Source organism: Vidua chalybeata, chromosome 17 (assembly GCF_026979565.1).
Source record: "Vidua chalybeata isolate OUT-0048 chromosome 17, bVidCha1 merged haplotype, whole genome shotgun sequence".
NCBI lineage: Eukaryota > Metazoa > Chordata > Aves > Passeriformes > Viduidae > Vidua > Vidua chalybeata.
In genome coordinates, this window is record NC_071546.1 from 13,915,083 (window position 1) to 13,930,431 (window position 15,349).

A 15,349-nucleotide genomic window follows, 5' to 3' on the forward strand; every position below is an offset into this window, starting at 1 on the left:
AGTTTGCAAAATCTCTGAAAACTGAGGATTTTTGGTCCCAGCAGAGAGAGGGTTCTACTGAACACTTACTTGTTATTGTGTATTTTATAATTCCTGTCTGAAAATGTTCCCTGGGCTGAAATTGGAATGTGATTGCCCTTAACCACAGGGCTGGATTCTTTCTCCCTCTCTCTCTTCTCTAACAAATAGTTGTGAATGTGTTTTCTGACTCACATGAAACCTGTCACCAAACTTGCTGTCATGATACAGAGCCAAACAAATCATCACACAGAACTGACTTTTCAGTTTAAGAGTTTGAGCTCAGCTTTGGTTCATGAAGCCTTTCCTGGCTGCGTTTGGCTGTGTAAGGAAGGTGTTTCTCCCTTCTCCAAAAGCTGTTCCTCAACGTCTGGTTTTATGTAGACCTGTTTGGAAGCGATTTTGTGATGTGCTGGTCTCAGTCCAGCTCCTAGTTGGCAAAATGTGACCAAAGTCACAGCACCCGAGGTGTCACTGAGGGCTGTCCTTGGCAGGAGGGCAGCCCTGCTGTGGACAGAGGGGCTGACACGCTGCTGACCTGCCCAGGGGATCCCTCAGGTGAGGCTCAGGCAGCAGGAGCCCGGCTGGAGTTGTCTGCAGTGCTTCAGTCCACGCTGCACCTGCCCTGAGCACTTGAGCTTCCCTGGCTCTTAATCCAGTACTTCTCACAGGCATTAACTGCAGTGAAAAAGAATTAAATAATAAGTTAATATCAGATGACAACCAGTTTATAAATATGCTTTTTTTTTTTTAATCCATGATTGCTCAGCTTCTGTAACAATATTTACAGTCTTAAAGAGACCCTTCTTTTTCCAGAAGAACCGACTCCACATAAAACCAACAGCCCACCCTCTGGAGTTACATACGCTCATGATGTCTTGGACTGTGGCCTCAAGCCATGCCCCCTGCCTTTTCCTAGCCTTTCTGCAGATCCCATGGGCAGATATGGACAGCCAGATAGCATAGGGCCAACACCTACACACCCTGCCAACGCCGCAGGGGCCTCTGCTCCGAGCCCTAGGATTGAAATAACTCCATATCATGAACTGATTCATTCGGGGGGTCCCTTCCGCAGCAGAGACACAGATGTTCTGTTGGTAGAACATCAGCCAAACTCAGCCACCACTAGCCCGAGGGTTACCCTGCCTGTCCCTGGCTTTGAGGGCTACAGAGAACCACTGTGTCTGAGCCCAGCTAGTAGCGGCTCCTCTGCAAGTTTCATTTCAGAGACAAATGTATCTCCTTGCACATCACCATGTGTTTCACCAAATAATGGTCCTAGTGATGACCTTTGTCCACAGTTTCAAAACATCCATACTCATTATTCTCCTAGAACCTCTCCAATAATGTCACCACGAACAAGCATCACGGAGGAAGCCTGCTTGGGACGCCATTCACCATCACCCTGTCCCAACTCAAGGTCTTCGTCGCCAGGTGCAAAGCGGAGGTACTCTTGCACCGGGCTCTACAGCACTCAGCTGCCCTCCGCCTCTCCTCGGCACTCACGGACCCCCTCTCCACAGCCCTCTCCTCGCGTGCCCCTGGGAGAAGACACCTCTGCAGTTACTTACACACAGCTGGCCAGCGCTCCCCTTTCCATGGATGCTATGAGCAGCCTTCCCACGGATCCTTCCTGTGGCGTCCCCACGAAAATCTGGAAAACCAGCCCGGATCCTCCATCCATGTCTTCCCACAAAAACAGCATTCCGTGTCACGTCTTTCAGACCGTTGACTTCCACGGGCCTTGTGAGCAGGAGGACAGGAGAAACTCGGCTCCAGAATCCATTCTGTTGGTTCCTCCGTCCTGGACAAAGCAGCTGGTGCCTGCAATACCGATCTGCAGGTATGTGATGCTTCCTGTGGGTGTGTTTTCCATGGTTTTTCATGGTTTGGTTCCTTCTGTCATGGCTGATGATCCCTAGGGAGGGTTTTCTTGGGCACGTCCTGCTGCAGACCAGAGCTGAGTGCTCAGGGACAGCACTGGTTATTGGGAGCCTGGTCCATTAGGATTCTGAGATGAAAAAATCAGGGCTTTGAAGAAGCATCACCAAAGAGGTTCACTGATAGCACAGCACGCTACAAATTTCCAGATGATTTGCCTAAATAGCAGATTGCAGACAGCCTTTGACAAAGGCCGAACACTCTGGTGCCATCCTGCTGCTCTTAACATGGTGGGACTGCTTTTGTAAAGTCACTTGCAAATTTCCACCAAGGAAATGCTTTAAATAATGCCTGACTCAAAACAGAGCTCCAGGTCAGACAACATTCGGTCAGCTCCAGTGACTTAGTGTTGGCTGTTAATTTGTCAGCTGTCCCTCAGCCCAAATCTCAGCCCTCCATTGTCTGGCTCTGTGGCAAATGCCAGGAGCGAGGGTGCCAAGTGTGTGACTGCTGCCAGTCCCTGCTGGCACCCTGTCAGTGCCATCCCGCTGGCCACTGGGGCTGTCCCCACGCCGACGTCGTCCCAGGGTGTTCCTGACCTGCTAAACACAAACTGTGAGTGAAAGAGCACAGGCTGTGACTTCCCTTGGCTTGTCAGACCGGTCCTGGCAGCAGCCTGGACTCAGAGTGGTTTAAAATCCAGTGCAGGCTTTAGGTGTACATTGCAGTGTATTCGTTTCATGTCATAAACCCTTATGTGTTTTCATAACAGGAAAACTAGTACCAGGTAAGAATATTTAGCACTTTATTGATGTGCATTTTAATATTTATGGAGATCATAACAATTGTTAATTTGCACAACTGGTAGGTAATGGCAAATGGAGTTAATATTTCACAATACGTGTTCTGTGATCCAAGTTTGAAACACACAGCAAAAGCTAGATAAAAGAGGGGGATCTTTGAAAAAACAAAAGCTAGATAAAAGTGGGGGATCTTTGAAAAAACAAAAGCTAGATAAAAGAGGGGGATCTTTGAAAAAACAAAAGCTAGATGAAAGAGGGGGCTCTTTGAAAAAACAAAAGCTAGATAAAAGTGGGGGATCTCTGAAGCAATGTAACTGCTACAGATATTTCTGTTTAAGGAACAGATATATCTTACTCTCTCCTGCAAGGAGATGGGCCCACAGAAATTGTCTTCTCAGCAGAGCTTGCAGCCAGATGCGAGCAGCTCAGCACAATCTCGTGGGAATCCGTAGCAGACACCTGAATGTTTCAGGTGGGGCGCTGGGAGGAAGGAGGGATCAGGCTTTGAGAAATCAGGTTCTCAGGAGTTTCCCTGGTGGTGTGTCTCTCTCTCTCTCTGTGTCCCAGCTTGCCCGTGCAGTCCCTCCCTCCCCTGGAGTGGCCCCTGTCCAGCCAGTCTGGCTCCTACGAGCTGCGCATCGAGGTGCAGCCCAAGCCCCACCACCGCGCGCACTACGAGACCGAGGGCAGCCGCGGCGCCGTCAAGGCTCCCACCGGGGGCCACCCCGTGGTCCAGGTAAGGCACTGGGGACCTCCTGGAGGAAAAGGGGGGGGGGCGCACAAATCCATCTCTGAAATGCTCGCTGGGGGCTGTCCCTGGGAGAGGAGCACCCTGTGAGCTTTTGGATGTGCTTAAAGGGTCTGAGCTGAGCCGTGGCGAAGTGCGGCGCCCCGGGAAGGTTGGTTTGGATTGGTTTCTGAAAGCTCAGAAATGTGGGCAATGGATTTCCTGCCTTTTCTGGGCTGTGTAAACCTCGTGTGATCCCCTGTCACGGCTGTCATAAGGTGCCTGGCAAGCCACTGCTGAAACAAGTGAGCAAAATTCAGGCTGCCAGTGGTGGAGAGAATGAATTTGTCCCTTTGCTGACCTGAGAGGTGAATGAGCTGAGCCCTTCTTCTGTTTGGAGTGTGAACAGCTTTTCCTTCACCTTTCAAAGGGTGCTATGAAATAGTGGCTGAGTAGCTGCAGTTGTAGCCAAGTGGGGGCACATCAGTCATTTCCCTCATTTCCCCTGTTTTCAGCCCATGTTTCCTGAAGGAAAGCCAAAGCCAGGCTGGGGTCGGGGCTGTGCTGTGTCAGTGGGAGAGTGCTGCAATGATGTGTGGAAGCTGAACAGGACAGCCACAGCTCCAGCCTTCACTAAACAAAGCTGGCTGCATCCCACAGATGTTCCTGACACGCTCAGGGCTTGCAGGAACCAGGAAAACATTAACATTTATGTGTAATTTCAAGCATGTGATCAATACCACTAATTTCACTGGGTTGATTTGTGCTTAACTTCAAACATATGTTCAGTATTCCCCTGCAGGCTCACTCCCTTTTAAAATCAAGCCATAAATTGTTAAATCAATGAATTTGTTTGCTTTGATGGAGCTGGACTTACATGCATGGCCTGGGTATTTGAGTAAAGGGTGCAGGGTAATAATAAACAGCAGTGCCATTTGCCATACCTCAGTAATGCAGGCTTTTTGCTTTGGGTCTGACAGGGTCGTAGCCTCCTGTGGTGTGTTTGAAGCTGCCTAGAAGCAGGAATGATACCAATCAGCACTTGCTCCTTTCTCAGTTTGCTTGCAACTGCAGTATCACTTACCCTGCCAAGGTATTCCTATCAACAGGGTCCCTATTGCAATGAAGGAGTTTCTTGTGATGTGCAGAAATAGAATTTGTTTCCTGCCTGCAATCAATATCAATCAAAGAGGCATTTATATTTTCTGTTGAAGACAGGAACCAATATTGCTAGTTTTATCGTAATTTGCCATCAAGCTTCAGGATCTAAAACTATAAATTCAAATGTCCACGTTAGTTCCCCGAGCAGATGTGCCTCTGCACAGCTGTGCCTGCATCTGGGGAAAATATGGACAGTTTCTTTCTGAAGGTTTATTGTAAAGCTGGAAGTATTTGTTGAATTTGTGTTCACTTGAACATAACCAAGTTCATATGGATGCCAAGTAATGAGATAGTTGCACCTGTATGGTTTATGACATCTCAGACTGGGGGATGCTAGTAAAATCCAAAGTTTTCATGTCAGAAGTTATTTGGCTTCGAGGGATCTTTTTTTTTTTTTCCCTCTCCTTCTTTCCCATCTGTGAAATTTAATTTTTGTGTTTTAAATGTAAACAGAGTATTTTTCTAAAATGCAATCTCTTTTGCAACAAATCTGATTTTAAAAAAAGCCTTCAATTAACCCTCCACGTGACTAATTAGCCAGCTGAACCTACTGGCAGAAGAGATCTTGGCTGGTTTTTGCAGCACAGGGTTGGTCTGCAATATTTATTTTTTGGAAAATGCATTTTGCATGCAGATTTCTTCTTCTGGGCGCTCTGAAGCTACAGACCAGCAGATCTCATATCCTCCAAGCCTTATCTTGTGGTTTATCTTTCTGATGCTGCTTCCTCTTCTTCACGTGTCACGCCTCGAGTTTGTGCTCAAGGCTCTGCACCAGTTGTGCACTCCAAGCATGGCAGGAGAAGGGTCTGGTGATCAAAGCCTCTGGGAAGCTGGACAGGCAGAGTGGGACATTGGCTGTGCCAGGAGGAGGGGGAGAAGCCATGCATGCCACGGAATGCTCACATCTCTGATTTCAGGGCCGTGTAGTCACGTGGAGAAGCACGGGCTCCCAGCTCAGGTGTTTGAGTCGCTCCTGGGAGGAACCTACAGCTTGTGTTAACTGTAGAGCAGCTCAGGTTTTAGGGATGTGAGTTCCCCTGCATGTTAAGGTGCTGAGAATAGCCAGGAGACGCTTTGTAGCCAGGACAAAGCTGAAGTTTCCATGCTCCTTCCAGCCTGCAGGTCCCCCCGGTCACTGAGACCACAGAGGAGGGGGAGGCGTGTTTGGTTCCCAGCTTTTTTATCCCCAAAACTGCTTATTTGTAGCCAGCTGCTCCAGTCAAGGCTGTGCAAGAGCCTGTCCGGTGGGAAAGGCAGTGGCTGCTCCTGTGCAAAGAGCTTGTGGATGTGGCTGGGAGAGAGGTGGCAGAGCAAGCACAACCCTGGAGTGTAATGGCAGAGGTTAAATCCACGGCCCAGCTGTTTACCTTGGTACAACATCCAACTGCAGAGCAGGGCTGCAAAACCCCAGTGCTCAGGTGAGGGCAGGGGCAGGCACAGGCACCCCCAGCCCCTCCACCCCTGTGTGCCAGGCTCCTCCTCGCTTCTCCTCTCCAGAGCAGGCAGGCTGTGCAGAGAGGGGCTCCTGTTCAGCACAGCCAGCCCAACGTTCCCCTGGGCTTTAACTTTTAAAATTGTGGTGACTTTCACTGCCTCTTTTCATTTTTCTTATTAAAAAGAAGCTGGAATGGCAGAGTTGTTAGTGGAGCTCACAGGAGCTGCTTTACAATAACAAACGTATGTTCCACTTTCCTTTTATATTTGAATTTTGCCCTCTGTGTTTTCTTGTGGTTTCGCAGTCAAAGGAGACATTGTTTCTTAGCCTGGGCTTCCCATGGGGCTCTGACTTTTAACTGTATGTGACTTCCAACATTCAGCTAATTCATTGGCGTGTTAGTGAAACCAGAGCCTTTGATGGAAACTCAAAACCAAATCACAGCTCACGGTGTGATTCGCGCTCTCACACCGGGGCCGGGCTGGAGCCCTGCTGAAACCCCGACAGCCCTCCCAGGGGGGTTTGCTGCCGAGGGCACATCCCAGCAGCTGAGTTTGTCCTTTTCCCCACCTTCCCGAGGCCCCTGTGCGGGGAAGGGCGAGGCCAGGCTGTGCTGGAGCCGGCTGGTGCTGCTCAGCATCTTCGTGCCGCTCTCGCGGCCGTCACTCGCCTGGTCTGGAGCTGGGTTTGGTGTGACAAAGCACCTGCACCTCTCACACCTGATTTACCTGCAGGACCACAGGGCTTGTTTGCACAATGGGGTCGTTGTAGGGGCCCCTTGAGCTTTGGGCTCTGGCCGTGGATGGATTTACTGTGGTTCTGTGAGCTGCTGCAGGGATTGACGTGCAGCGGCCAAAGCAGGGATTTTAGCTGCGCCTGGGAAATTCTCTTCAGAACTAATATGCCATCAAATGTAAGGGTAGGTCAGCAACCCCCCTGCTGGGCTGCGAGCATGGCTGTAACTCTGAGCAGAGGTGAATGAAAAGCTCTCACTGAAACTGTCCAGCCTAACTGAGAATACGTTGCTTTTGATGGAGCGGAGTTCTGGCAGAGGTGAGGGGAAGCAGCGTGTACCAGCTGGTTTGAGGGGGATGCCTGTGCTGTGCAGGTTTTGTGGGTCACAAATACTCCTGGAAGAGGCAGATGCAAGGTTTAGTTATTATTATTTCCTGTAGGTTCTCGCTGCAGGACTGTGTAAAGCAAAACTGGGATTTCAGATGTGGGTGCTTCCAGCACAGAGCTCACCCCATTCAGAGCCTGCTGGAGTACCTGCAGGAGTTCACACAGCGTGGGCAGTGTCCTGAAAACTCCCACCAGAGCTCTCTGCTCACGGGCTTCCCTGCCCAGCTGAGCCCCCAGCTCTCCCTTGCTCTCTCAAGACTGCTGTCTGTGCAGCTGGAAGTGCCCAGGTGAGGGCTCCCAGCCAGGTCTCCCGTGTCGTGGGGAGTGTCCTGCTCACCAGGCTCAGGGTGTTCAGGGGGGACAGGACTCCTCCTGCCTGCTGCTGCTGCTCAGGGACAATTATCTGGGGTCTCTCTGTCATTCTGAAACCACTGTTGAGCCCTGATGCTTACAGCAGACCTGAATTGTTCTCTCTAACCATGCCTCGTGTTGTGGGTTTCAGCATGAAAGAAACTGAGGAGGAGAGAGGTTCCTGAGACTCACTATTTTTTTACTTTTTCTCATTTTCCTTTTTTTTTTTTTTTCCCCACAAAAATGCTTTTTGGCCAAGATATTTTCAAGATCTGGCTGACATTGAGTCCATTGCCCAGTGCCTGAGCCAAGGCCAAGGTGGGTTCCTGGGCCCCAAAGCCACCTTGCAGGAGGCCCAGCACTGAGCCCTGGCAGAGGGCTCAGCTCTGGGGATTTGGCTCAGTGCAGTCAAATCCATCATTTTGGACTGGGATTCATCTCCAGGCTGTTCTTGGTGCTGCCACATCCTGCCCCCTGTCACCACGGCTGCCGTCAAGCTTTGTGCCACACCGGGGTTGCACAGGGGGATGCTCCTGGGGAAGGATGAGCTGAGTGTGGCAGAGGAAGGTGAGGTTTTAGAAGAGCCCTGCTTTGCCACCCTCTGCTCTGCTCCAGCTGGGCTGGGCTGGTTCTACAATGCCTCTGACAGCTGGCAAGGGTCCAGCTTTGCTGACTGCTGCCAGAGCCCCGTGCTCAGGGACTCTCCCAGTGTGATTCTGTCAAAATCATCCAATTTTCACCCTCTGGTTTCCTCGTGGCACAGTGAGTTCTGTCGTGCTGGGGAGGTTTAGCTCTTTTGACATGAGTGTGCATGGAAGAGCTTTAATGGCACAAGTTGGTTTTCTTAGCCAGCTGTGAAAATGAGATCTCCAAATCCTCCTCCCTGTACATGGACAGATGCATTGTGCCTCTTCTTTTAAACTGTTGTCTGAGATAGTCAAAGCATGCTGAAAACAGGAGCAGCTCTTCAGAGGGGCAGGGAAACTGGAGCCCAGAGAGGAAACAACTTGCTTACACTGCGGTGTGAGGTCAGCCAGGAGCAAACCCTCCCGACTGCTTTCTCCCAAGAGCTGCTGTCTCTGTCTCTGTCCCAGACCTGGGTTAACCCCATCTGAAAGCAGAAATCCCAGTGAGACACTGGGAGTTTGGTTCTCATTTACTGTAGGGAGCAGCAGAGCAAGTGAGATTCAGCCCTTGGAATTTTGGCTAAACTGTCACCAAAATAAGAAACACTTAAAACCGAGTGTCAAAAAAATCATAATTTAGCAGAATCAGATGTTCCAAAGGATTTCCTACAGAGGCCTTTTTCGACAGCTTTGGTAGGGAGCAAAAGGAACTAAGGCAAAGATTTCCTTCTGGTTTGCGTTCTTTTGCAGTGTCCCAAGTACATTAAATTGAACAAAACCATGTGAGAAGATTCGGCTTTGTTGCTCAATGTCAGCTCCAAGTGAGGCAGGCGGAGGAGCTGCTACATGATACAGTGGCTGGACGAGGTCTTTGTTGGAGTCCTGACAGTTATTGATAAGCCACTCTCCCTGAGACAATGCAGTGACACTTTCCATCTCGCTATGAGTATTGTTGAGCAAAGAACCTCCCCAGAAAAATCCTTGACATCATTGTGGTCAGCGGGGATTAACGATGGGGATTAACGACCCAAATCCAGGGCTGGAGCTGCGTGCGGCAGGAAAAGGGGACAGAAACGGGGCTGTTGGCCCAGAACATCTTCTCAGAGGGTCTGGAAGGCTCGGAGCGAGCGCTGGGGCTGGCGCAGGGCTGGTTGGCGGTGTCGGAGCGCTGGCGGGGCTTGGGCTTCGCTTTGGCCGGAGCGGAGGAGGGCGGGCAGCGCAGCCCCGGCTCGCAGCGCTTATCTCCGGCACGGCAGCAGGAAGGGGAGCCGCGGGAGGAAGCGATTTCTCACGGCTTTGTGCTCTCTTCTCATTAAACGCTGCTCGCCGGGCTCTGTTTTCCCACTTGTCGCTGCCGGCCGGGACGAGTGTGAATCGCCCGAGCTGACCACACGCGTGCACGCCCCGAGTGACTTCCAGGGAACACAGCCAGAGGGACACAGTCACGGACCCTGAGCCCGGAGACCCGGCCAGCTGAGTGCTTTCGAGCAGATAAAAGCTAGAGAAGCCAAGTGAATCCCTTCCCCACATCGATACTTTCCTGCTGGCCACGGCTTGCGTTGTCTGGACAGGAAGGTGCTCTAAAGATTCAGCTTTGTCCATCCCAGGGAGAAAGACCTAAATGCCCCACAGGCAGAGCTCTGTTGGGATGAATAAATTGGGAAATAAATTACTCCTCTGTAGTCTCTAGAGCAGTCGGTCTCACAGGCTCTTTCTGGGGCTCTTCAAACACCCCAGCACGGGTTGCAGATGCTGCTGCTTTCACCGTGCAAAGCCCAGCACTGCACGGAGGATTTTGATGTGCAACAGCTAAAGCAGAAATCCCCAAGAAAATCTGGCTCTGCAGCCCAGCAGTGAAAAGGCAAAGCTTGCAATACTGCTGGGAACTGGGGTGCTGAGTGGTGCCTGAAGTGCCAGTTTGGGGTGCCTGCAGGACGGGGTCAGCATTCCCTGTCAGCGTTCCCTGCAGCAGGGCGCAGGGCACCACGGGTTTCTCACTGGGCTTTGGCTGCTCATCCCCTGCAGGACCTGGGAAATCACTGCCCCTCTCTGGCCTGGCTCCTGGGCAAGAATAAAAAAGTTATCTATTTCCTATGAATCTCTCTTTTTCCTGCTAATAATGTAATTCTACATAAATTATAATAATATTTAAATTCAAGAAAGCACATCCCAGATTGAAAGATCTAAACTTCAAAATTGCACTGATTTCCCTCTGTAGAGACATGTTGTATCTACAGGTGATCACTTAGAGAATCTTTAAAGAGTTCCTTGCTTTCTGACTCTGCTGTGGATTTATCCCTCGGTTTTAGCACAGTTAAGCAGTGTTGCAGCCTTCACCTGTGCAGAGATCTGCTCTTTGTGCAGCACAGCAAAGGTGACCCTGTGTTTCACATCCCCCAGCCAGCTGGTCGGGTGCAGGGTTTGGGCCATCTCAGCACTGGGTAGGGAATGGTTTAGAAGGGAATTAACACCTCTGGCTGTAAGTGCTGTGTATTTGGAGCTGGGGCCTCTGAGTTTTGGAACAGAGCAGGAGGAGAGAAGTGTTTCATGTGCCTGGTGTGTGCTCCTGATGGCTGCGCTGCCGGGGCCATCACAGGGCTGGTGCTGGGTGTGTAACTGAGCAAACTCAGCAGCTAAGGGCACATCTGCTCATTTTTGCATGCAGAACTACACGGGTGCCTTCTGCAAATGGCACCCAAATCCCCCCCTTTCCCAAATTTGACTGGTATTGATCCATGGATGAAGTGCAGAACGAATTTGATTTCTGCAGAGGTGAGATGATGCTTTTAATCGTGCCACACATTTCCATTTTGTTTAGAAACCCAATCATAGCAGCAAACCAAACAAGAAAACTCTCCTTGTTTTTGGAATGATGTTATTTGTTTATCTGCCAAAGTGCTTTGCATTTCCTCAGGTCACAGACCAGCCCATGTCTGGCTGTGTTAATATTGTAAGAGTCGGGTAAAAGCAAAGTTTAAGAAAAATCTTTCAACTGAAAGAAATAGGATCTTAAAGTCCCAAAATAGAGTATGGAAAGGTACACATCATGTCTGGCTTCTCTTTCCCCTTGTGGCAAATGTGACTCAAAGGAGTTGGGTTTTTTCCAGCTCGATCTGTATACAGTTTGGGGGAGTTTTATTGTGAATAGGTCACCTTATAATACACAAAAATATTTCCTCCCCGAGTTCTGTATTCATAAATCTTTCTTGATCCTCGCTCTCTTGAAACTGAAATCCAGATGATTTTGTTTTCTCCATGGAAAGAAGAGTGAGAAAGAGTGAAAGCACACCTTGGTGTGGGGCTGGTGCTCCCCTGGAAGGGCTTGCGGGGAGCAGCTCTGATGAGCAGAACAACACTGAAACACAGAGATTTTAGAGCAGCTTGGTTGTTGCTAAGGGAGGAAAAAAAAAAATGAATTTCAAAGTTAGTGTTTTAAAAAGCATTTTAAATCTTCACTTCTCACAGTTTGTTTAAGGGTCAAATTTATTCCTCCTTTGCTTCTCCAAAGAAAAGATCGGCGCTTTGGTTAAATATTAAAGCAGCTGCCTGGGATAGTGGAGGCGAGTGTTTATTGACAGTGGCAATCTTCAGCAGGTCAGTTTTAAGAAGAGACATCTCTCTGAAGCGTAGCTTTGATGTATTCATTCATTCTAGCTCGCAGTGAATTTTCTCCACACAAAAGCAGCACAGATCCTCCACAGCATCACTGTTCCCTGGTGCTGGTGAAGAGAGAGCTGCTGTGACATGACCAGAGCTGTGCTAAATTGGAGGTGAAGATGAGTGTAAAACTCTGATTTTAAAGCTCCTGGAGTGTTTCTGTGAGCTGTTCATCTCCATTTTTTTTTGATCTTAAGTCATCCTGCTGTGTTCATAGCAAGTGAAAGGTAGATGGAAATGGTTATGGTAAATGATCAGCTATATTAGCCCTGAAAATGCAATTAGCTCAAGGATAATCCCTTTAAAACACTTGACTCTTTTGAATATATCTTTTTTTTCTCTTTGTATTTGCATTTTATAATGCTATTCCGATTTTACAATTACATCATCCCACAGCATTGCCATAATACCATAAATTATAAAAAAAAAAAAAAAAAAGTAATTTTCTTCCACTGACCAAACAACTGATTTAAAATCTGGTTCTGTGGAGGATCAGGAGGCCTTTTACTGTGTGTTTTATGCCCCTGGGCCAGCAGATAATACAGACAGTGCCATATGAACAGGGAATCAATTCCTCTCTTCTTTAAGTCTGCATGCATTTATACAACACACACCCACAGACGTGCACATTATTGGACATCCATGAGCAGTTTTGTCTTGGGAACTCATTCTGTGTATGAGCAAACACCACTTAAAATTACTTTTAAAGGTGGCCACTATTAAACCCTGTGTATGTAGCCAGTTCTGGTACAGCTGCTACTGACTGTGCTCACTGGGGGCAGATTTTCTTTTGTAATTTATGATCTGTTTTCCTCCATTTCAGTCTCCCACCCGTAACTCTGGGATTTTGTTCTGCCAGGACAGAGGGGAGAGCACAAGCTGCTTTGCTGTCACTGTAATAGCCCCTCCTGTCCAAAGGATGCTCTCGTTGTTGTAGCTGGATCCACCAAGAATTACTCTGTCAGGCGTGACAATAAACACGCTCAGTGCTTAAAAACTGCTCTTCCCCCTCGCCCCTTGTGAGGACAGGATGGCTTTTGGTGGCGCAAGGGCTTTGCACTGAAGGGCAGGAAATGCTGGATTTTGAAAGTCCCATGCTTAGGGCGAGTTCCCGTGTGGCTCCCAGTGGATCTGGGCTGTGGATCAGCAGGGGCTGATTGCCCCATCAGTGCCTGTTCCCAGCAGAGCTGTCGTTTTGGCCTCTGTTGCCTTTCATCTCCCATCTGCTTTATCCGTTTCTAAATGTGCCTGTGGCTGCTGCTGTGTTTATCACGTTCCTGGCCATCCCTCAATACCAGCCCTGGCACTCCTCCCCTGGCTCCCAGAGCCAGCTGAAGGTTTGCACAGAGCCTCCTGCCCCATTCCCCTCCTCCCCATCCCCAGAACACTGGTGCCAGCGAGGTATGGGAGGTGTCTGGGCTGTGCCTGGGCTGGGCTCTGCAGCTTGCTCTTGCTCAACCCCTGCCTAGGGCCTGGTGCCTTCAATGGAGCTATTCACGGAGCTGTTCATGCCAGGGGGGGGCTGCTCGCTCGGGCCTTGGCTGGAGGGGTCCCTGGGGCACAGCCCCTGCCTGTGTTGCCTCCAGGATGTGTGCTGGATGAGGAGTGATAGCTCTGGAGTGTCGCTTACATTTGCCGTGCTGGAGGAAGGCTGCCAGCGCTGCATTGATGCTGCATGTGGTCCCCTTCCAGGGGGGAATTAATCCTTCTGTGCAAGGATACCTCCTGCTGACTGGTGAAAAGAAAAAAGAGGAAAAAAAAAACCCTGGTTTGGCCATGAATACCATTAGCTTAATCTTCCTTTTCTCTGATCTTCCAGTACTATTTGCTTTGTATGGCTTCATCAAGGTTTTGTATGTGGACAGAGTAATTGAAAACAAATTTAGCATGTCTCAGACCATAAAGTTCCCTTTCAGCTCGGTCCCTGGCTATGTGGTAGATAAATGTCTGGTTCTCATTTTTGGTTATGTGAAAAATTTAGAATGGCTTGATTTGTAATTTTGAACGTTAATAAAGGAGGAGAAATTTCCTTGTCTCCCGCTCTATGGAGGCATTCTGGTTTCCTTGCAGCAAATGGTGTTTATAAAAAAAAAAAACCAACAACAAAACAGAAGAATCTGTGTCCTTGAGGCCTAGAAACCCCAGGCTCTAAGGTCAGCTAAGACATCCATGTGCTGTTCAGTCCCAGACCCAAAATGCCATCTCTACCTGTGCAGGTGCTGTTTTAATGTAGCGCAAGAGGAATGGTTGAAGGTGAACCAACACCTGGGGGAAGGGTGAGCTTCAAAGAGCAGGGAATCAAAGCCAGATACCGACATTTATCTCTACGTGTCTGCAAATCTCCTTGGTTCCCGAAGGCATTGCAGGCCCAGTGTGTGACAGCAGATGTTTAATGTCTTGCCAGCTGCACGGGTACATGGAGAACAAACCCCTGGGGCTGCAGATCTTCATCGGCACGGCGGACGAGCGCATCCTGAAGCCCCACGCCTTCTACCAGGTCCATCGCATCACGGGCAAAACCGTCACCACCACCAGCTACGAGAAGATCATTGGCAACACCAAAGTGCTGGAGATCCCCCTGGAACCCAAAAACAACATGAAGGCAACGTAAGTAGATTGCTTTTTTGTTAGCAAAGTTGAGGCGGATTAAGTTGGCACTGAAGTTCTTTCTCTTTGGAAAGGAGTCACTCAAAAGGATAGTGATGCTCTGGATCCCCCTTCCAGCACGCTGGGGTGGTTTACGAGGGCAAGACCCTTGTACAAAACCAGCTACAAGCACCTGGGTTAAAGCTGCTGGAAGAGTTCCCATGCAGCAGGTGACCATGCAGGCACTTCTGCTCTGTATTCCAGTTTCTGCAGTGCTGTAATCACAGAATGGTTTGGGTTGGAAGGGACCTTAAAGGCCATCCAGTGCCACCCCTGCCATGGCAGGGACACCTTCCATTGTCCCAGGCTGCTCCAAGCCCTGTCCAACCTGGCCTGGGGCACTGCCAGGGATCCAGGGGCAGCCAGTGTCTCACTAATCCATCATCTTCACAGTCACAATGGGTTTGTAGCGCTCTCAGGAAAGGTAGACTTGAATCTCAAGTCCTTGTGCTGCTGGGACACCGTGAGGAGCAGGGGTAGGATGCAATTTACAACATTTAATGGAATACAAAACCTCTCTTCTGAGCTCAGTCAAGTGCTGCTTTGGCCGTGAGATCTCCTCCTGTAATAGGTTAACAGAAAAGCAAGTACAGGCACATCTTGTCTGTATTACTCCTTGCAGTTTTATGGAAGCAGAGGGATGAAGTGGGCACCAGTCTGAAAACTTCAGGCTTGAATGTGTGCCAGGCATGAGAGTGATTGCTCTGCAGAGGGAAGAGCTGTATCTCCATCCTTCAGAGGAGCCTGACAAAATTGGCAGAGCAGTTATGTTTTTAAGCCCCCCTACTTCATTGCAAAATCCACATTCTTTCTTCATATTTTTAGAGAAAATATACCTCATTCCTAACAAGGAACCCTGGAATAATAAACCCCTGCACATATGCAAGGGCAAGGAACAGTGTGGGTGTAGGAAGCAGCTTTG

At 49.3% G+C, this 15,349-nt stretch overlaps 1 protein-coding gene across 1 annotated transcript in view; it reads left to right on the plus strand.

The window, feature by feature from the left end:
* The window catches only part of NFATC2 (nuclear factor of activated T cells 2), a 75,879-nt gene that overhangs the window by 7,311 nt on the left and 53,219 nt on the right, over nucleotides 1-15,349 (plus strand). Inside the window, exons 2-4 of the mRNA XM_053958731.1 lie at nucleotides 835-1,861; nucleotides 3,270-3,438; nucleotides 14,186-14,388. Coding sequence (XP_053814706.1) covers nucleotides 835-1,861; nucleotides 3,270-3,438; nucleotides 14,186-14,388 — 1,399 coding nt within the window. The remainder of the gene's footprint in view (nucleotides 1-834; nucleotides 1,862-3,269; nucleotides 3,439-14,185; nucleotides 14,389-15,349) is intronic.